This window comes from Gobio gobio (assembly GCF_949357685.1).
Source record: "Gobio gobio genome assembly, chromosome: 14".
NCBI lineage: Eukaryota > Metazoa > Chordata > Actinopteri > Cypriniformes > Gobionidae > Gobio > Gobio gobio.
In genome coordinates this window covers 15,852,194-15,876,374 of record NC_137107.1, presented here as the reverse complement: position 1 = coordinate 15,876,374, position 24,181 = coordinate 15,852,194, and the positions used below count along the sequence as shown (strand labels likewise).

The 24,181-nt window shown below is 37.9% G+C and overlaps 1 protein-coding gene across 1 annotated transcript; it reads left to right on the top strand.

Moving 5' to 3' along the window:
• Positions 1–1,703: 1,703 nt before the first annotated feature.
• Positions 1,704–21,338, top strand: LOC307137029 (uncharacterized protein). The gene is made up of 3 exons (XM_079834509.1): positions 1,704–1,776; positions 13,836–13,946; positions 19,279–21,338. Exons 2-3 carry the CDS (start codon positions 13,853–13,855, stop codon positions 20,622–20,624), a joined length of 1,440 nt encoding a protein of 479 aa, XP_079690635.1. The 5' UTR covers positions 1,704–1,776; positions 13,836–13,852; the 3' UTR covers positions 20,625–21,338.
• Positions 21,339–24,181: the final 2,843 nt, after the last annotated feature.

Genomic DNA, 24,181 nt, shown 5'->3' with positions numbered 1-24,181 from the left:
GCTGCATAATTGTTTGTTTTTAGTTATGGACTTAATAATTACTACTGTTGACATTTTATTGAAAAAAAAAGCTTTTTAATAATAATTTTATATATTTTTTTACTGTGGCTCTTTTGGAAAAATGCATTTACCAAAAATGAAGAAAAGAAATGGCTCTTTGGTCAAAAAAAGTTCCCAACCCTTTTCAGGGACAGACGAAAATGAAAAGACTAGTCAGAGCTCATCTTTAGGGGGGTATTGTCAAATAATCTACTGCCCACTGACATGGTTTTGAAAGTTAATTGGGCCTTCAAACTTATTAAAAATGCACATAATGTAGATCAGAGAAATCAAAATTTTATCGGGGGAACATCCCCCGAACCCCCCTACCTACCTGATATTTGGGACCACATTGATTTTAAAAACCCTGCTTATGGCCATAAGTGAACTGTAAAATATTTATATTTGTTTGAATAACTACTCAACCCTACCTTACACATTATTACTGGAAAAAGAGCCCCTTTGGTGTAAAAACACATTAAGTATTTTTCCAGCGCAATTTTGAATGACCATTCAACGTAAATAAGGGCTCCCCCTCCCTACAAAAGCCAATTTAACCACTGGTTGCAAGTATACGTGTGGCTGCACCACTCTCAACAAATCGACAACTGATCGCAAAGCTGAAAATCGCTGACTCAGCTGGGAAATTATGTTTTTTGGCGCGTCGATGCAGCGCCATATATTAAAATGACAGAGTAGCCTACTAGTTCTACTGCAGTCGCGGGATGCAAAAAATAATAAACGCACGCAAGAAATGACGGAGAAATTAGACATTACGGAGAAACAAGAAATTACTACACATGACACAAATATATATTTATTGTGGCCACGAATTAAAAATGAATTCCCTCGTTTTATTTAAAAGTTCCCCATGGGCGGGCCCCCTATTGGCCCGGGCCCATATGTACGTGCATACCCTGCATGCCCAGACGCTATGCCACTGTCCTTGTCTTTTGTTGTTTGACATTAAACAGACAGCAGTAAAGGCTACTGCCCCTTTAAAACCTAATGTACGGATATGCGTCGTCTTTCTCGACTGTATAAAGTTTACATATACAGACATATACAGGCATGTACAGACTATGTCTGCTAGAATACTCAAGATGGACACGTTGACATACCTTTTGTGTGAGTTTGTCCGTTCAAGAGCAAGACTTGAAAGAGAACTCAATATTTGCCATTCGTGAGACGTGTGAGCGCTTTCGGGTGAGTGCACAGAGACAAATTTTCTCAGCACGTGCGACTTCTCATTCGTGTCTTCTGGCACTACACCCAGGTGATGACGGTGAAAAATGACTAGTCATATTCGAACATCCCGCAGCACTCGCATGCATTGAAAAAAGTTTACAAAGAGAGAATTATTTGAAAAATTTGAGGGAAAAAAATTATTTGAAGGACTTTTACACGGCACCCCTGCTCTCGTCTGCAATTAACACTGCATTAGAGAACGACTAAACTTTTCAGTCACTAAAGGAAGGAGGTGCAAGCAATTATTGTAATATTAGGAAATATTAGTAAAATGAAAAAAATATAGAATTCATGAGGAATTATTCAGATTCTTGAATAATACAAGACATTTATTTTGTTATTTATTACTTCGGACAAGTTGTGCTCCATACTCCAATCCAGTGGGTGGCGGAATGCTCCTTATAGTTCAAACTATTAATCCAGTTAAACGATAGAAGAAGGGTCTGTCCAAATAAACAGTGTTAAACGCAGCCTAGATCTTATCAGCCTGTAAGTACATTTACTATTTACTATGAAAAATGGAAATCTGACAACTTGTACATGCTGAGAACACCAGACTCTTAAGGGAATCAAACCATCTTACTGAATCAAAACACTTATAAATGAATCAATGCGACTCAGAGAAATTGAATCCTGAATCCGACTTGAAATGAACATGTTGTACGTATAGTGAACATTATGCGCTTTACTGACCAGTTGTTCACATGACAACGTATGACTTGCGTTGAGTAATATCTATTTAATGTAAGGGATAATCATTATATTAAATAGATATCACCCAACGCAACTGTAAACAAACAAACGGTGTAACGTTAACCGACAAATATTTTATTTCAGATAGTTATACTATATCAACTAACTATGATTTAATCACTACATTTTTTACTTTACTATTTTAAAACATTGTCTGACATTTCACATATTTGCACACATTCACACGTTTAATCCATGTCTGATTACCGCAATCAACCCTCATCAATATTCTTTTCCCTTCTCTTTGAACTGCTGTGGGAATTGAAGAATTGATAGTTTCACAGTGCTGGAAATATTGAGCTTATTCCTGATATTAACACCCCTTTTGAGGAGGTAAAATACTAAAATACCATAAAGAAATAACAGTTATGTACAGTAGGCAAAGACAACACTCATTTGTAGTCTGGATGATGTTCTGTAAAAGAAGCCTCCCAACATCTTTAATTTAATCAGTCTGTGATAAATAATATTTAATGTTAGAGCAGTGGGTAAGTGGGTAACATTTGCATGTTACCCACTGTTCTTCAGAAAAATACTAAATGAAATGTTGCTCTAAACTGAAACGGTGAAATTATAAATTATTCAAGGCAGTACTAAACAAAAAAAAATCTTTGATCACACTTTTTTTTTTAAGTGATTAAAGGCACAATGTGTAATGTTAGAGGTTGCTTATTCAAGACAATAACAAAGGTGTAGCTTGATGTCGCTGTAAATGAGCGTGGAGTTGTCATATTCACCTCCACAGCTTATGAAAGTCCAGATACGTCTGCAAGATGTCTGTCAAAGAGTGCTTCATCTGGAAAGCATCTGCTGTGTACAAACTACGGCTGCATAATTAATCTCAAGTAACCCAAAATCGCATTTAAATCGATTTGGCTTAGGGGCATTTATGAAATCGCAATGGCTGCAATAATTATTATTTTTATGCACAGCTTGTCAGTGAAGAGCAACTCTGTGATCAGTAGTAAATGCAAGTCAAGTCAACTTAACTTTATTTATATAGCGCTTACAGATAAAAATGCATCATTTCAATTATCATACAGTGACAATCTGGGCAGATCAGTAATTTAGTTTATATAGTTAATGTAGTGTTAGGGCAACAGCTTAGGACCCAGGACCAGTAGTGAAAAATGAAGACCAAGAGTCAGGAGTTAGATTAATTCAAGAAAAATGTACTGAAGAATAGTTTGCAGTCTCATCAGCAGAAGCCAGCTTCAAGTCTCACAAGGAGTTCGTAGGCCGCACTCCCTCTAACAGTCTCCCCGCCTCCACCTATCGTACATACAATTTTTTAAACAGTTATACTGTTTTCAAGGTCTAACCACGTCATTATTGCCATGTGGAATGATTCTGATTGGCTCAGAGAAAATGCACAGTCACGGTAAATTTCCACACAAGGATAGATAGCAGAGCATATCACTAAACTAGGTAGACTAGTTGTTGCCCCATCACTAGATTTATATCACAATGACCCAGGAGGTCATAGAAAGCCGTCTTCAGGTCTGGCATCGTCTGCAGAAAATGTCCATCTTCAATATTGGGCCTGCACAGATCATGCAACACACACACAAAAGCACTAGGGTATCGCACTCTAGTCAGTGTCAGTGGATCCTGTCCTTTATCAAAAGAACACATAATAATAAAACAGAGATACAGCAATTTCTCTCCTTCGAGAGAAAAGTACACATACGTGATCTTCTTTATTCTTTAAGGACTAAATATATGAAAGCAGAGAAAGAGATACATAATTTTATTATCCTTGATTATTCAGGTTATGGAAATAAATAAAAAGAAACATTGAGAAGGATAGGTGCATAAAAGAAGAGACACAGGTATCTGACCTGCCCCTTCAGTAGTTTACTAATTAGATTTATTTGGATATTTAGTTGAAAATTTAGTGTCCCCAACTGACAGTGGCAAGGAACCAAAACTCCATCAGGTGGCATAATGGAGAAAAATAAACCTTGGGAGAAACCAGACTCAGTCGGGGTGCCAGTTCTCCTCTGGCCAATTAACAAACAGTGTATGATTATTATTCGGACAACTTTACAGGTCGGGGTCATATTAGATCGAAATATTAGAAAGATCAGAGTCATCACGCCGGAGACGGGTTTACTGAGGATGACATGTCGATTAAACAATTATAAAATAGGAATATTCGAAAGATCGGAGTCATCACGCCAGAGATGGTTTTATTGAGGATTACGTGTCGATTAAACAATTATTAAATAGGAATATTCTAAAGATCGGAGTCATAACACCGGAGAGCACTGCGAGTTTGAGTCGCTTACAACGTGCATTTGAAAAAAACAACAACACGTCAAACATCTTTCCAAATAGTGTTGTCAAAAGTACAGACTTCGGTACCTAGTCGGTACTGAAATTTAAAAAATGTGTTGAGCAGAATCGCAGACACCTGATTGCCCATTGTGCTCACGCGCTCATCAAACATGTCTGTGATTGGCTACACTGATCAGCGCTTCAAAAACATGTTGTAAATTTACATCAATGACGCTCTTCACAGAGCATTTGCTGTGCCGACCCGAACCAGTCTAAAATAGTCTGAATTAGGGATGATCGATTAATTGTCGATAATACATTTATTTGGATAAAACCTATCGATCATTGATTAATCAGGGTCATGCGTGTGCATGCTGCTGAACCGCGAAACATGTAAATCAGACACAAGGAATAATGATGCGAGCGCAGGAGCTCTGTTTGGGACCATTTTACAGCTAGAGTTACACCTTGATCTTGACTACAAGTTTGCATGTGCATTCGCAGCCTTTTGCTTTGTGCAAATGTAAGTTGTAATATTGTGTTTATTTTGTGTGGGCCTATCTATAGCTGATCTTTTAATCTCATATAGGATGCATCTGGTTAAGAATTAATGCAGTAGTGAAGCGTGCCGGTGATCAGCTTCAGTGCATCCAGCTCCAACAGCAATGCACTACTTATAATGACTAGGATTGGGACTGTCATGTTACACATCATTTCAAAGAGAACAATATTGTAATACATCATTGTGAATTTACTGGGTCTAGTTGGTGTTTTCAGCGCGTCCACACATTCTGAAGAGCACGCATCTGAGGTGAAGTTGGTGACACGTTAACTTGTATTACTCATATTTGAAGTAATTTAATTAAATGATCAATCACATCGACTCATTTTACAATCCTATAGCCCTTTATATATATTAAAAACCCTTCCCATTGATTTGGTGAGGAACATGGCGTTTTGTCAGCGTTTGCACACTCTGTCATGCGGTTGGCTATAAGCCACTGCTGTAGATGCATATGCAGTGTTAAGGCCTGTACACACCGGGACGAATATCGCGCACGCTTATCGCCAGCGTTTTTCGTGCCGTTTTTCGGCGCGTCTTGAGTGTTCACACCCAAGCAATTTTCACTGGCGCTGCGCCGAGTGAACGTGCACATTCAGTCGATGCGCTCCCGGTACACAAGATGGTGCTGCGGCACTTTAAGCCTCTGACACTCGCTTGTCACACAGAAGGAGAAGAGAGACAGTATTTACGTGCTTGCCAAAACCATAGACATATTATGTATATGGACAAAACCATTCACACACTTTTTGCTAACTGGCAAGCAGCATTAGCAGTTCTTCTTCTTTGTCTACTTACTACTTCTTCGTCGTATCAATGTGTGCTCGGCAAGACCGTTTTGTGCTTGAGCGCCACCAAGTCGTGTTTTAGTGTCACTTCAGCAGCTCCAGGCACGTGAACAAAAGCGCCGATCTCATTGGTCGGACAGTTTTTTACGCGCCGCGTCAAAATAAAAAAACGAACCCGAGGCGTTTTTTTAAAAATGACGCTTTTACGCCTGGCGTTTTGCGCGTCGGTGTGAACACTCACATTGGCGCCCATTGTTTAGTCCCGAGGCGTTAAACGTCGGCGATAAACGCGTGCGAAAATCGTCCCGGTGTGAACAGGCCTTTAAGGCTAATGATTTATCGATTAATTGATCGTTAATTTAAACGACAATCGATCATGGAAATTTGTGTAAATTGATATCCCTAGTCTGAATATAAACGCATATTATACTGTAGGTCAGGGGTCACCAACATGGTGCCCGCAAGGACCACATGAGTCGCCCACGGGCCTGTTCTAAAAATAGCTCACCATAGCACCACTTACTATTGCTATTCTTTTTAAAATCACACTTGCATTGGTGTGAATTTTAAAATTAACCCTCTGAACCCGAGAAACGCGCGGGCGCTTTTTGCTTGATTTTTTCCTAATGACAGTGTAGAACAACTTAAAATATTCCGTCATTTTTGGCCTCACAGACATGAAAGATATGTCTTTACAAAGCTTAAAGTGTGTACTTTTATTTGTGTACACTCAAAATAAAAACTAAATGTTGTGCTTTTCCGCTAAATAAAACCAACAGGATGCGCGTTCTCCCGTCTGTCTCCCTGTGATGTCCATTCTGAAATGCGTCTGAAAATGAGCTGTAACTCCGCGAAAAATTGCCACACAGACACAACATATATCTCTTTATAAAACTTGTTTACTTTTAAATGAAGTAATTTATATATTAAAAAAATTCTCTGTTTATGTAATCCGTATGAAAACAGCAAGAGGCACAGTTCCTCCAGCGGAGCCTCATTATCTTTAATGTGACCACACCCACGCACACACAAAGAGATTCACATGCAAATCGTCCGCATGGAAGGAACGCAAACCTGTAAACACATATATGTATATTCAGTTTAACAGCATTAAGTTCAAGAAGTTAAACTGAACTAGGGCTGCAGCTATCGCTTATTTTTGTAATCGATTAATCTAGCACTTAATCGGTCAATTAATCGATTAATCGGATAAAAAATTAGTGCGTGTTTTTAAACAACCAAAACAAATAATGCATTACGAAAATTAAGAGGAAAAGCAATTTATTTTATTAATATGCACAACAGGTTTCATGCTCTAATCTAGCCCTGACATCAAAGTAAATATCTTTTATGTAGATTTCTACACCTGCAGCATTTACCATTAGGCTACTAACAAATAATATATCATTCCTGGGGTGAGCCTATTTGCGATGGTAACCTAGCAACCTGTGTGTGTGTGTGTGTGTGTGTGTGTGTGTGTGTGTGTGTGTGTGTGTGTGTGTGTGCGCGCCGTGCGTGAGGAAGAGTGACGCCCCAGTCAGACCAGTTGCTTCATTGCAGTTTGGTACGGCACAAATAAATACATTCATTTCCATTGAACGCTGCATTTGGCTTGTATCACTTGCATTGTGGTGCATTTTAGATGAAGCATCCGTTCGAAAAATCTCGTCACAACATCACGTCCCGGTGTATACAGTGAATGCATGCTGAAATTATTGTTGCGTGGCTACATAAAAGTTTAAGCATGTGATGCATTGCTGCGATTGGTCTGACTGACGCGTGAGAGAGTCGAGGGTGCATGCATGTGTGTGTGTGTGTATGTGTGTGTGTGTGTGAAGGGGTTCTTTTTTTTAGGCTATACCCTCTTGCAATTGATCGTAAATACGTTAACTACTTAAAAACATCAAAGCTAAACATCATATCTAGTCAAACCGCATCACGACATCGTTACAAATACAGTATGGGATTAAAATCAGCGAACATCAATGAACGTCAACGGCTTAGGCTATGTTACCATTGAAGTCGTACTGCTGTGAAGTGCTAGGTCTACTTTGCAGTAGACACATTACACCTTGTTCTCTTCTTTTTTAAGAATGTACTGATCCCAAACTTAAGACATTCTCTGCCGTTTATGTACATCTCTACTCTCCGCCATCGCGCCAACTAAATTCAAAATGTATCACTCGCTATGGTGTGCTTCCTGAACATTGAACAACGGTCCGTGTGAATCAGATCCCTGCACGTATAGTGCGCGTCATAGGAATTTAACGAGGCTTCGAGGCAGAATTTTTGCTTCGAGGAATTTTTGTAATCGAGTAACTCGATGAATCGTTTCAGCCCTAAACTGAACTGCGCAGTGCGCATATTTTGATATTTTGACGCTTAAATAATGTTGAATGGGTCAAAAACGCATTTGCACAACAGCCTGAATCCACTTGAATTAATTTGGACTGCTCTCTCATTGAATCATCTGAAGCGATTTCTCAGTCAGTAAAATAAACTGACAGTATATTGAAAGAACAACAAGCTCTGTTTTTCAATTGTTTTCCTCTGTGGACATGGGCTAGATGGGTGTCTAACAATTTTGTTCCTTTTTACTGTTTTCAGATTTAAAAACATTTAAAACGTCTAGAGATAGAGTAGGCTTTACTCATTCTGTGGCACTGATGCTCCGAAATATGCGTAATAGTTAGGCTATATTAGGGGTGGGCGATATCTCGATATTTAAAATATATCGAGATATTTTTTCAACACGATATGGATTTTGACATATCGTATATATCTATATATTGTTTATATTTAATTCTGATTCCGCCACTTTGCTTGTTTGCGTTCTCTGTGCTGTGCTCGCCCCCGCTCGCTCGCCCTCCGCCTCCTTGCTTTTGTTCCCCCTCCCCTCGCGTGTTGTCTCATTGAACATGGCGGCGTCCGCAACCGGCTCGGAGGCTACAGAACTCGTCTTAAAAAAAAGGACAACTGGCTCCATTATATGGAGATACTTCGGTTTTAAGGTGTCGGACGAACAGCAGACAGATGTCTACTGCCATGAATGCCGACAGTTGGTTCTCAAACACTTGATCCAAAATACAGTTTACCTAGTTGCGAGACAAGAACTCCCGCGACTGTACACTACAGAGAGAGAGCGGCTTGCTGCTGAATTGGTGAAGGTTACTTAAGTAATGCGCGCGCACTAAAAGCCTGTCAAACAAAAGTGATTACTGGACTAAATCTTACTGCGCTAATAATGTGAAATACACACAAGGTTAACATAAACACAGTCGGTTATGTCTAAAGTGAAAGTAAAATCGGCATGTGTCTGTATATTAGATGCTTGCACGTCTTAAATTGACAGCAGGGCAGCCGAGTAAACACGCTGCCACTTGTCCTTAAAGGGACAGTTCACCCTAAAATGATGTCATTATTTACTAACTCAAATGTTGTTCCAAACCTGTATTCATTTCTTCTGTTGAATACCAGACAGTTGATGGTAGCGATTTTCATCCATATTATTATTTCCTACAATGGGGACCAGCAACTGTTTGGTTTCCAATATTCTTAAAAATATGTCCAACAGAAGAAAGAACTTTATTTAGGTTTAAAACAACTTGAGCGCGAGTAATCAATGACAGAATTTTCATTTTTGAGTGAACTGTCCCTTTAATGTTAATACAACAACAAAAGACAAAGAGAAAATCACTCATTGCTCTTGACTGAAAAACTAATACAGTAGCTTTAATAAGAATCAATGTACATTTTATAGTGAAGTCTATGTAGTGTTTTATTTTTTACATTTATTCATTAAATTTCATACTTAAATGCTGCTGTACAGCTCTGAGCTGCCAGTGTAAATCTTTATATATATATTTATTTTATATTATACAGTACACTAGGAATGTGTACAAGGTTTTTTAAAAGTAAAGTTTTAAGTTTAAGTAAGGTTTTTCAAGTCTTTTAAGTAAAATAAAGAAAGAGTATTGCAATAAAAAAAATAGTATTTTTTCCTCCTTAACAGGGCTCCAGAGTGCGACTAAATGGTCGCATTTTGCGACTAAAATTTGAGAGTGTGCGACTGAATTTTAAATCCAGTCGCACATGTGCGACCAGTAAATTTGCCTGCTGTCGGTACTGGAGAAATTAAGAAAATACACTTACTAATTATAATTGATAGACGTTATGTCTGGCAAATTCTATCTTTGCCAGCCGTTTCTATATGAGATAATATTAAACCATTTGTCCGTGATGCATTTTTGCTATTCATAATCCAGAAGAGAGAGAAAGCGAGCGAGGCGAGCTCTCTCACGTGGAGCTACAGCGAACACAACACCAGTCAGCTTTAATGAGTGACGATGGCCAAGAACGAAACAAAAGTTTAGTCTGCTTAAACTTTAGGTATGTGCTGTGATATTAATCTAATTTTATTTTTGATTTTGGCTTCCAAGAATTATAAAAAAGATGGTATGAGGTAAAACTATTCCTATAGCAGTGTTCCGTCGAGCTCATCCTTCCCTTCACAGCCTTGCGCTGTCATTTCTCCTTAGACCTAAACTAAACGTCAGAATCAGTGATTGTTGTAAACTGCAGTCTCTACTGTTGCTAAACTGCGGGATGTGTTTGATAATAAAGAGCTATTAAATGCACAATAATCCGCGCAAGAGACGCTGTTTCCAACTTCAAGGCGGCGTGTGTGCTGCAAAATGGACCGGCTTGCACTTAATATTTTAGGCTTCGTGTGCGCGACTAAACCATCAAATAAACATCAAATAGCCGGTGTCAAAATGACCGGTTTGGAGAGTAGTTATTTTAACAGTTTATATCTTAAATGGGCGTAAATAGTTTGGAGAAATAGGAGAATATGATATTAGTTCAGCGTTCGGTCTTAAAGGGGCAGCGTCTAATAAACCTGCTGACGATTGAGCCATTAATTCGAATCGAACAAAAGGCAAATAGAAAATATTCACATCTCTTGAATAAATAACTTTAGCTTTTATAAGCATTAATCTATCAATTTATACAGAGAAAACTATGCAGTGTTATTTTACATTTCATTACTTTATTAGATTTCTTTGTAGGTTTGTTCTTTACTGTAATATTAATGTTAGCAGACCTTCTGAATGCCTGCACACTGGTCCATTTACAAATAGATGTTTTATATTTTTGTTCAAACTTTGCGGTTTCTTTTGCTATAGATATTTTACTTTTCAGATTTTAAAGCCATGTTAATTATGTTCTTAATTATGTTTTTTTTTTTTATAAAAAAAAAATATAAAGTATAATAAAAAGAACCGGTAAGAATACTGTTAAAGTACCGGATCGATAAGCAGTATCGGTAAGAGTAGTAATACCATTAAAACCTTAACGATACCGATCCCTATTAGTAATACAGTGGACATGAGTAGATTTGGTAAGCATGTTGATTTACGGTGTGCGCCCCTAAAATTTCTGGTTGTGCCCCTAAAATTTTCAGTTGGGGGCCACTGTGCACCTAGTGAAAAAAGTTAGTCTGGAGCCCTGCTCCTTAAGCTCTTGCTGTTCGGCTAAGAATAGAATAGCAAAAATCTGTTGCGACTAGCCATCAGAACCGAACCGAACCGAAAACCGTGGCAAAAAAAACCGAGGTATGTATTGAACCGTGGACTTACTGTATTGTTGCATCCCTACTTTGTTCCTACATGAACTGCCTACCTCTTTGCACTTTGCATATTTGTTTTTGCAGTAGTTTTTGGGGGGTTATTTTTCCGGTAAAGATATCGAGATATATATCGTATATCGAGATATAGCAAAATATATCGAGATATAATTTTTGCTCCATATCGCCCAGCCCTAGTCTATAGGATATACTGTATACAAAGCGTCATATAGATGCATTTTGTCTTAATAGAGAGAATTAATTATCAACCTATTCTTATCTATCAAAGGCAAAAAATAAATAAAAAAATAAAAAAACAATACTACCCCATTCAAATGCTGATGCAGAGTGTTTTCTGAAGTGAACTGTTGTGTGTGTGTATATATATATATATATATATATATATATATATATATATATATATATATATATATATATATATATATATATATATATATATATATATATATACACTCACCTAAAGGTGAGTGTTGTGTGTGTGTATATATATATATATATATATATATATATATATATATACACTCACCTAAAGGATTATTAGGAACACCTGTTCAATTTCTCATTAATGCAATTATCTAATCAACCAATCACATGGCAGTTGCTTCAATGCATTTAGGGGTGTGGTCCTGGTCAAGTTAATCTCCTGAACTCCAAACTGAATGTCAGAATGGGAAAGAAAGGTGATTTAAGCAATTTTGAGCTTGGCATGGTTGTTGGTGCCAGACGGGCTGGTCTGAGTATTTCACAATCTGCTCAGTTACTGGGATTTTCACGCACAACCATTTTTGGGGTTTACAAAGAATGGTGTGAAAAGGGAAAAACATCCAGTATGCAGCAGTCCTGTGGGCGAAAATGCCTTGTTGATGCTAGAGGTCAGAGGAGAATGGGCTGACTGATTCAAGCTGATAGAAGAGCAACTTTGACTGAAATAACCACTCGTTACAACCGAGGTATGCAGCAAAGCATTTGTGAAGCCACAACACGCACAACCTTGAGGCGGATGGGCTACAACAGCAGAAGACCCCACCGGGTACCACTCATCTCCACTACAAATAGGAAAAAGAGGCTACAATTTGCACAAGCTCACCAAAATTGGACAGTTGAAGACTGGAAAAATGTTGCCTGGTCTGATGAGTCTTGATTTCTGTTGAGACATTCAGATGGTAGAGTCAGAATTTGGCGTAAACAGAATGAGAACACGGATCCATCATGCCTTGTTACCACTGTGCAGGCTGGTGGTGGTGGTGTAATGGTGTGGGGGATGTTTTCTTGGCACACTTTAGGCCCCTTAGTGCCAATTGGGCATCGTTTAAATGCCCAATGCGCCTTGTTTCTGATTGTTTCTGACCATGTCCATCCCTTTATGACCACCATGTACCCATCCTCTGATGGCTACTTCCAGCAGGATAATGCACCATGTCACAAAGCTCGAATCATTTCAAATTGGTTTCTTGAACATGACAATGAGTTCACTGTACTAAAATGGCCCCCACAGTCACCAGATCTCAACCCAATAGACCATCTTTGGGATGTGGTGGAACGTGAGCTTCGTGCCCTGGATGTGCATCCCACAAATCTCCATCAACTGCAAGATGCTATCCTATCAATATGGGCCAACATTTCTAAAGAATGCTTTCAGCACCTTGTTGAATCAATGCCACGTAGAATTAAGGCAGTTCTGAAGGCGAAAGGGGGTCAAACACAGTATTAGTAAGGTGTTCCTAATAATCCTTTGGGTGAGTGTATATAAAATATATATATTTTTCATTTTATTTTTTTCTTTGTACGGTAATGATGCTGAATGAGACAAAAAAAAATGCTTTTGGTTGGCCCCACCAAATCTCACTCCAAGATTTTTTGAAAAGTTGGCAGCCCTGATTTAACATCTGACAGGAAACATCCTAGAGACATATTACAGATGAGCAAAAATACATCGTCCAGATGTAAAACTGAACATCAAATAGACATCTTTGAGATGTACTTGTGCTATTCGGGAAGCAATCTGATGAACTCGGGCAGAAATCATGTTCATGGATAAGCTAATGTATTCAAGTTTTATTAACGTTACTGTAGTATGAAGCAGTTGTGGGCCAAGAGTCATGGGAGCGAGACACATGACACAAAAGATAGAAGTTAAAGACAAAAACTCAAATCATGGAATTGTTTCTAAATTACTATTTGATCAAAACACTTACGCTGCATTCACACGGGGCATCGGCGTTGGCGCTTGAAAAGTTGAGAAATCTTCAACTTCTGCCACTTGCAACGCGACGGAACCCACAATTCAGTGCGGCAACGCATGACGTCACCCATTCAAAGTAAATGAGAAGCGGTAACGCCGACGCCCTGTGTGAATGCAGCGTTAAAGCTGGATAATTGGGAGCAATTGTAAGTGATGTAGATGAGTATCTGCTAAATGAGCAACAGTGACCACAATTCACAACTTCAGTCAGTGAAGACACTTCCACAGCTGTTCATGAGAGTTTAAATGCTGGGGAATATTCCTGTCTTCCCACAGGAGAAGAAGAAGGAGGAATGACTTCAGGAGAAACTACTGACACTATTTTAAAGATGGAGTTTAAAGAAGAACCCTGCAGAATAAAAGATGAAGATACAGAGGAACAAATAGGTATGTGTTTTCCTTCATTCTCTTTAATGACTGACGGGGAATAGTAAGATGACAACTGACATATCTAACAACAAGGCCTTGTTGTCACAATAGTAGACTTGATGTCAAACGTACCGGTACTTCTGTACCAAGTTGATACTTAAATTTGAAAAACATTACCAGCCTATTTGAAGTACAGAGTACTGGATCAATCTGGTACCAGTTGAAAGGTGCTGCTTTCAAATGCTCCCGTGCATATTTGTGTGTGCGCTCTGTGAGGAGCGTCAAAGGTTTCTATTTACAACTTTGTTTTTGCAGCGCTGAATATTTTAGTCATTGTAGCTAAGTGTAAATAGCAACTGGCTTCTATATACACTAATGCCAAGTTCAGACTGCACGATTTTCAAACTCGTCAGATCACTGCTCTTTTCACACTGCATGACTATCGAGGGTAGACTTCAGTCACTGCTGTGTTCACACTGGATGATGGATCGGCGTCAGGAGGTTTCACACTACGTGACTTCACACAAGAGGAAGAATCACCCACAACTCTCCAGTGCGCAAGCTACATTTCACAACCAAATACACATGAGATGTGACATGTGAACAAAGTGAGATCACGCATGCATCAGACTGGAGTTCTCGCGCAAGACTGGAATTGTTATTAAGGGGGGGGGGGGGGGGGGGTGAAACACTCAGTTTCAGTCAATCTTGAGTGCCTATAGAGTAGTATTGCGTCCTTCATATCTCCGAAAAGTCTTTAGTTTTATTATATTTATAAAAGAAAGATACGCTGTACAGAGTCTTTCTGGAAAAAAACGAGCGGCTTGGGGCGTATAGTGTGGGCGGAGCTAAAGAATCACGAGCACGCGCAGTGATTGCGTTGAGAGCTGAAAGCTGTGACATCCTTAAACGCGGAAAAAACGTTATCCTAAATAAACCATGGAGATCAATCGGATTTAGCCATACATATATGATCCAAAATTAGATCTAGAGGCTGAAATTGAACAGGAGAAGCAACAACGAGGACTACAGCAGGACGTGTCAATGGTACTATGTACTGTAAAACTTATATAACGTTGCCTGCTTATAGCGGCTTGTCTGTGTGTTTTTACTCATGGTATATGAGGACATAATTTGATTTATGGACTATTGTATGCGATTTAATGTTAGCAGTAGCAAGCGGAATGGTTTTGCAAGTCAGACTAGTGTGTGTTTACATAGAAAAACAATAGAATAGTAGCGCATTTGATTGAACGAGTCGATAACTAACTACACAAAGACATTTGAAGCAGTTTTACTCACCGCCTGCTTCCAACCTTAATCGCTGGAACCTCTTCACCGTCGCCGAAATGCAGGGGTCCCATTAACGCTGGGTTCTTTGGGAAGCTGTACAGGGTTGTCTTGGGTTGTCCCGGACAACCAAAAACACACATCTTTGGTGACATTGTTGATTTCGTGACGTCCTATGACTGCAGCGCAGCCGGCTTCCCTAAATCCAAGCACAGTGCTATGATGGGCGTGCATTTGCTCTCTCGATCTAGTCGCGCGCACGCCCTTCCGGGAGAAGAGCCCGTACAAGGACATTCCGCCCTAGCTTACGTCAGATGGATCCATACTCGAAAAAAACATTCCGAAACTTATGAGAAACCGCAAGGAGTATTTTTGGCACAGAAAATACTCCATCAAACGTCCAACTTTTTTTTTAAAACTTTGTCCATGTTTAGCATGGGAATCCAAGTCTTTAACAGTGTAAAAATCTCAGTATGTATGAAACAGCATTTCACCCCCCATTTAAAAATGATAAGCTGCAGAAAGTTTGTGATCCAAATAGTTTGTGGAGAAAAATAAAAAAGATTATGGCAGAGAAAATGGTTGGGGAGACACAGGGAGCAAGGATTGTGTTCTGCAAAGAGAGTTTGAGGTAAATAATTTTTTTTGCAATGTGCTACTGTTGCGGCTGGTCAAGCAAATGTTTGTGCTTTGTTTCAGTTTGATAGAATTGTAAATATATCTATTAAAATACTGATATTCTGGTCTATAACTCCTCCCGCTGCCCTGTATCTTGCGCTCTCATTGGCTGTAGGTCATCGCCAATGTATTTTTCAGTCAAAATTCATTTCACACAGCAGGAGTTTGAATCGCCGACAGGTCCAGTTATTTAGCATGCCAAATATCTCACGGGCGTTGGCAACTCGTCAGCGATTCTCTCTGATCGTGTCTTTGATAATTCCCACCGCGTGATTATCACTCACGTGCACAAGCACTGATTTGACTATGATTTCGGGCATTTGTTGGCGATTTCGTAATTATATTAATAGCCGTGAGTTCCGTGTGTTATATTAATAGCCATATAAGAATTATTGGTAACGCTTTAGATTACAGCCTGGAAAGTACTGCGTAAGTAAAGTGAATTTACAGCGTACCTTTCAGTAATTATAGTGTAACTATAAAGTATGTGTATGTGTAGGTATAAGGGAACAATATGTAATAGTTACCCCTTTATTCCACAATCAGGAAAATTAACAAATTATTTATACTGTAAGTATTTTTTAATTAAGGGGTAATTATCCATGTAATTACAGGGTAAGTATGAATCTGCGGGCTGTAAATTAAAGTGGTGCTTTTTCCCCTCTTGTTTCATGTAGTTACAGGGTGAGTACAACACATACAAAATCTGATATCACTCGGAAACATTTATTTGAAAAACAACTTAATTCAAAACCGATTTTTGACACTTATTCATTTTTTTAAAATAAACTTTTCATTTCAATAAATAACGTCCTGACGTTGTTTCTCTTGCTTGGCTTCTCCTCTTGTTCCTCTTCTTTTTCGTTATTTCCACTGATGGATCTTAAGAGGAATCCCATGTCTTTTGATATTTTGTATTATTATTTATTAAAAGAAAAAGTACACCAAGAAATGCTCTCATAATATACTAATCTTTTTGCATCCGACCAACTGTTACCAGCGCGTGCAATATGAGTAAAGATGCTTCAAGCTTTCATGACGCTCTCGCGCAAGTTTCATCTGAAACACACGCAATAACTGGCTTCTAGTCTTGTTTGTTTCTCGTTGCTATAATCATATATCATGTTATTGTTTGTATACTGTTGTGAGCATTAATAAAAATTAAAAAAAATCGACATCCGCATGACCAGAGTTTCTTGGCGCACTCACATCACGCTTCAAGTTACGCCAAGCGTGAACTCAACCCTCTCATTCACCCAGATGACTGCTGGTCGGAAGCGATAGTCTACAGTTCAAAAAATTTAAAATATTGTTATTTTTCATACAAACACTTTTCGTTTCACTTCAGAAGACATTGATTAATCCATTGGGATCGTATGGATTACGGTAGTTATTGCTGTATGTGCTGTTTGATGCTTCAGCTTTTAGGAACCCATGAGTTTTCATTAGCAGAGATAATTATTGTTCCGTGTTTATCTGAAGAAATAAAGTTGTATACATCTCGGATGGCATGAGGGTGAAAGACCAGTAAACGGTGTGGACATTTCTGTGTGCACTGTATTTTCAGTGTAACAGCTATATACATAATACAGAATAGCTAGAGACATGGGATTCCTTCTCAAGATTCATCTGTGGCAAGAACGAAAAAGAAGAGAAAGAAGAGGAGGATGAAGCCAAGCAAGAGAAATGAATAAGTGGGACCCACTTTATATTAGATGGCCTTAACTACCATGCACTAACATTTTAATTAATCATTTGATACAATGCACTTATTGTGTACATACATGTTTTTACATTGTACTTACATTTAAAAAAATACCTGCGTGTAATTACGTCTGTAATTAATTTTTGTAGTTACATTTATAATTACACAGTTGACACTTCCCTTACACCTAACCCTACCCTTAAAATTACCCATACCCCCACACCTGTCCCTAACCCTACCAGTATCCCACCTCAATATCAGCAAAGGTGTTTTGCAATACAATTTGAACACGGTAAGTACATTGTACTTATTTTTTGATGTAAGTACATAGTACTTAAGGCCACCTAATATAAAGTGGGGCCAATAAGTGTTGTAAATCTGTTTTAAAATGTTAAAATGTTTTTAAATAAATGTTTCTGAGTGATATCAGATTGTGTACGTGTTTTTTATTGTACTTACCCTGTAACTACATGAAACAAGAGGGGAACAAGAACAACTTTAATTTACAGCCCGTAGATTCATACTTACCCTGTAACTACACGGAATAACAAGCACCACTGACCCTGTAAATACACGGATAATTACCCCTTAATTAAAAAATACTTACAATATAAATAATTTGTTAATTTTCCTGATAGTTACCCCTTTATTCCCCCAATATTACATATTGTTCCCTTATACCTACACATACTTACTTTATTGTAACACTATAATTACCGAAAGTTATGCTGTACATTTCGCTTTACTTACGCAGAACTTTCCGGGCTGTAATCTAAAGTGTTACCGTATTATTTGTAAGAAACACTTCAAGAATCAGCCCAACTATAGCAGTGGAGGACTATTTATTCTATTGGCCAGAACTGTGGAAGAACTGAAAGCGTTGATCTTTGGTTGACCAATCAGTGGAAAGGGCTGATTCTCAAATCAGAACATTAAAACCACTAATCAATTTTCTACCCCTGAACCTAAAAATATAAAATCAAGCTGAATTCTCATTTTTTCTTTTCTTCCTCATTTTTCTGCTTTCAATATTAAATCAAAAAAGGGAATTAAAAAATGGTACCGAAATTGGTACAGAGAATCGTAAAATTTTACTGGCATTACTGACTTAAAAAATGTTGGTATCGTGACAACACTAATGGCTCGTTTCCACCGAGCGGTACAGTTCAGTACAGTAACAGTTCGATACGGGACAGTAAACCCAGATCCAGCTTGTGTTTCCACTGCCAACAGTAACCTTATGATAGGTGTGGCACAGCGATTGAAATCATTCTTGTGCAAAGAAGAACGCGACATAGTAAACAACAATGGACAACACACAGCAGATTTTGTTCTTGCTTCTCAGCATGTGGCTGTTTGTCACAAGAAGTCACGCTTTGAGCCAAGGCTGCAAGGAAAAACACAGTTGAAAAAGCATGCGCATTCTCCGTCAACCAATCAACTTTCTGCAGTGAGTCTAGCTCCACCCTTTAGTACCAGACTACTGTGCTAGGTACGCCAACGGAAGGGTGCCAAAAAAGGCAAAAATTACATACCGTACTGAACTGTACTGAACCGTACCGCTCGGTGGAAACGAGCCATCAGATTTGTACTAAGTTAAGGGATAACTTATATTTTATTTTGTTTAAGTTGTTCATCTTTAATTGACTTGTGGTAATTTTAATATATTGATTTTAGATCCGATGGAAGTGAATGAAGACAAACAGCATTGGTTTCAAAAACCTCATCACTTCACAAATGAAGATGGAAACGCTGTCATTTTACAGACTGAAAAGAATTTCACACAGAAAAGTTCTGGAAGTTCTGGAGTCAAAGGATCTTTCATCTGCTCTGAGTGTGGAAAGAGTTACATATATAAATCAAAACTTAACATACACATGAGAATTCACAATGGAGAAAGGCCTTATATATGCACTCCGTGTGGAAAGAGTTACATGCGTAAATCAGACCTTAACAAACACATGAGAATTCACACTGGAGAAAATCTGTTAATTTGCACTCATTGTGGAAAAAGTTTCATTGAGAAAAGAGGCTTAAATGTGCACATGAGAATTCATACAGGAGAAAAACCGTTCACATGCACTGAGTGTGGAAAGAGTTTCACATCCAAAAAAGTTCTCAAAGATCATCAGCTATCTCACTCTGGAGTTAAGTTCAGCTGTGATCAGTGTGATAAAACATTTGCTTTTGCATCAGGATTAAGAGTACATCTTAAAGTTCATGCAGATGTGAAGCCTCACTTTTGTTCTTTTTGTGGAAAGAGTTTTCCACTACTTCAAACTTTACAAGTTCACCGGTGTATTCATATTGATGTGAAACCTTACATATGCATTGACTGTGGGAAGACCTTTATTAAATTGGAAAAATTTATAACACACCGGAGAATTCATACTGGAGAGAAACCTTACAAGTGCTTACACTGTGGAAAGAGTTTCTCTCTGTCAGGAAACCTGAAACATCATGAGAGAGTGCATACTGGAGAGAAACCTTACAAGTGTTCACATTGTGGAAAGAGTTTCACTCAGTTAGGAAACCTGAAAGATCATGAGAGAGTTCATACTGGAGAGAAACCTTACAAGTGTTCTCACTGTGGAAAGAGTTTTGCTCAGTCAGGAAACCTGAAAGATCATGAGAGAGTCCATACTGGAGAGAAACCTTACAAGTGTTCTCACTGTGGAAAGAGTTTTGCTCAGTCGGGAAACCTGAAAGATCATGAGAAAGTTCATACTGGAGAGAAACTGCACCAGTGCTCACACTGTGGAAAGATTTTTGCTCGGTCAGAATACCTGAAAGCTCATGAGAGAATCCATACGGGAGAGAAGCCGCACCAGTGCTCACACTGTGGAAAGAGTTTTTCTCAGTCAGGAACCTTGAAAGCTCATGAGAGAGTTCATACTGGAGAGAAGCCGCACCAGTGCTCTTCATGTGGGAAGAGTTTTACCCAATCATCTAGTCTACGGACTCATGAGAAAAAGTTTTGCCTGAAGGTGTCTAATGAGCAAAGTTCTTGTTCAGATCCATGACTTGTAAATAATTTGATATTCAGATTAAGCAAAAAATGGAATTAACTTTAATAGAGTAATTTAATCAAAAATTTGTAGTGAATTGTTTGTGATTGTTTGACGGGGGGAATCTTTGGGGAAGGCCAAAATAATAGTTTAGAAAACTAGTCATAAAACTAGTCATTAGCCATAAAACGCTGATTTATGAAGGGATGCGTTTTGTTTCTTTGTGGAGTTAAATGATTTTCATTGTACACATGAGGCAACAAGCTTATCAAATGTCTTTCATTTGACAAACAACTTGTTTTTAGTCTCGCTGTTTAGAGGTGATGCATTAAAGACACTTAATGGCGGATTGAAATCACTCTCTGCACATTGTGAAAATGTGAGAAATAAAAAAGAACAAAACTTGTGATTTATTTAGGTATAATTAATATATTTTATTTAGTTTATATTGAATCAATGGGTTTAACATTGTATTCAGCATTGCTAATGAACCAATAGTAGTAACGACTAATTGTTTTGACTAAAAAGTGCCCAAATATTTTCCTCATAATATGGACTCTAAATTCTATGTCTGTGGCAATTCAGCAGTGACATGTTTTACAGCTGCTATTTAGTAGTTATGAAAGAAGGTTTAAGGTTATCTTAAGTTCTTACGTATGGTACCTTGTATTTTGACAAACAATTTGATAAAATAAAATGGAATAAAACTGAACATGTCATGATTCAAGCAAATTTTGTGTTGTCCTCTGAATTTGTCTATACTGCAGTAGCGGTGTGAACCTACACTGGTCTCACGGTTCGGTTCGATTACGATTATCATGCCATCGATTTGGTTCAATTCGATATCTCAATATATTGACGATGCACTGCATCATGTATACAATTTTATCAGTCAGTTATATGAACTGAACCTTTAATTTTACCTGCTCAAAGAAAACACGCTTTTTGAATGTATCAAACAAAACTCAAATCTGGGCGCAGAAGACAACAGGAGCATTTAGAACAAATACACAATACTAAAAGCCACTTCAGGACTTGGTCTGGGCCGCATTACAGTCAAAACTAAAGTCTAAATGCATCTGGTTGTTGAAACCACATATTTAACCTTCTGGGGTTCTTCATTTATGGGTCACACTCAGGACCTTCGGGTAAAAATGACCCGGAGGGCGGGATTAAGTTAAAAAAGATTTGAGTAAAATCAATTAAATATATTTTTGTTCAATAATATTTTTTCTTTTCTTTTTTGGTGTTTTGAGATAATTTTATGATTTATAATTAATATTTATGCAATAATCATGACCCATTTTTTCCCATTGAATATAATAAAAAAATGTATATATATATATATATATATATATAACTTTTCAACCTTTATAATATATTTTCAAGACTCTTGTGATGATACATCAACTTACAATAGGTTGAATGACACGTCTGCCATAACCTGATGGGGTCTGTATCGTTTTTAATCGTACTTTTAAACTTCGGGTTTCGGGTAGTAACCCGAGAAAAAAAGAACTACAAAATTCGACTGCTTTATGGCATATACGTTTTTAAATTCGGACGTGCGAGCCCAACTATCATTTGTTTGCCGAATGTTATAGTCATGGCCGAAGCGGCACAGAAAAATAAGAAAGCAAAGGTTTTGTCGGAGGAAAGCAAAAAGAGGAAACGAGAAAGTGATCGGATTAAAGGCAGGGCGAGGATCAACATTGGGCCAGCGTTTGCTCGTTGACGTGAGCGCAGGAGGAGGGGCTACATTCTTGCAAGTAAATACGTAAGACGTACAAAATCATATTTTAGGAGACCTAACATGTCTGTGATATTGGTTTATTTGTCTTGCCTCAAGCTATAATGAAAATCGATTTTTCAAATTTGCAGATTCATCTATGGTAGCTTGATATTATAATATTGACGATATATGGTTATTACCTACCACTCAAACACTGAATTGAAGTATCATATAGATTCTGTAAAACGCTAACCAATAGACTAGGCTACCATAATGACGCTGGCTTGTAAACATGAGCATCGCGATCATTTGGCGTTTGAAAAAAAAAATAAAACCCATGAAATTATATTCATATGACATGCTGAAACATATGCCACTGTACCTGGGATGAAGACATTTCACACGCGACGCAAGCAGAACACCTGCATGTGAACTCCTGCAGTGTTCAAGGCTATCATGGTTGTCATGTCAATAAATGCACGTGCGATGCATCCCCTGATGTAGAATGACAGTTTACGACAGTAGTAGAGGACAATACTGTTTCCCAACTGTAGGGGGACCCCGAGAGCAAAACCTACCTAGTGCTGCTTTAAAGCTGTATTTCATTTTAGAATCAAGCCTAGGCCTCATGAAAGCTATTTTTTAAATGAGATCGGTGCCATCTGGTGGACACATTGAGCATTTTTATCACGCAATAGCACATTTTTACCACTATAGTGGATCTTGCGTTTTATAATTTAAAAAAAAAAAAATCGTAGCTTCATTGAAATGGTCCGAAACTTGGTGACTTTTTTGGTACTTGGTATATGAATACCCCAAAAAATTGGGGACAGGATTTGAAAAGTCTAAGTGGTCGTAAAAAAATAGTCACTCTCCGGACCTTCGGGTCAAAAATGAACCCCATAGGAAATGAATGGGAAATTCGTTTCTTTGTGCATACAATCTACAAATCAGCCAGGATGCAGAAAAAAAGGACTCAACAGTGAAGGGGTGAATCTCTAAAACATCAAGAGTGCAAAACAGACAAAAAAACACACACAGTTCAGGCTGATCTTTTTTTTTTCTCATTTTGTGAAGTGACATTACAAGGTAATAAAAAAAGAAAAGAAAATAAATGCATCGATGAAAAACAGACAAGGCTGAGACATGCAGCAAAACAAAGGAAGTATCCCATATTGTTGCATTTGTAACCAGTGGGATCTTCAGTTTTGAGTGTTAATAAAGAAGCTAAGATAATTTCCAAAATACATTTTATCTGGACGTTGTCGTCTTGTTTTGTTTATGTATTCAGCTCCCACATCTATTGAATCCTTTTTTTATTTTTATGAAGTGTTGTTTTGCCCTACATAAAACAACTTTCTTTTTATTTTATTTTTTTTACCTCTTACTTGTTAGAATTAGTTTTCAGACAGATGCAAAGATACTTAATAGTGTCTAGAAATGAGCACGAAAAGTATATATATATATAGTGTCCTGACCTCTTAGAATATTTTTTCTATCCATGCAATGTTCTCACCTTTTTTACCCCTCACCCGTTTGCATCCCTGCATTTGAATTGACCAACTTGTTAAATAAATATGATTGAGCAAAAATTGTACGAGTGAGGTTGTACAAATTCTTATGAATTAGTCACCTCGTAAAATACGTACAAATTCCTGTGAGATCGGGTTGGAGTTTTACATCAGAAACCAGGAAATCATTCTCCATTTGGCTGCTCAAAATCTGCGGTTTTTCAGACTATGTTAATTTAATTATTTATCAGGAGAAATCTAAATGATTCTAAAGAGTATTTATTTCAGTTGGGTGGTTATCGAAAACTTGAATATAATTTTTTTACTTT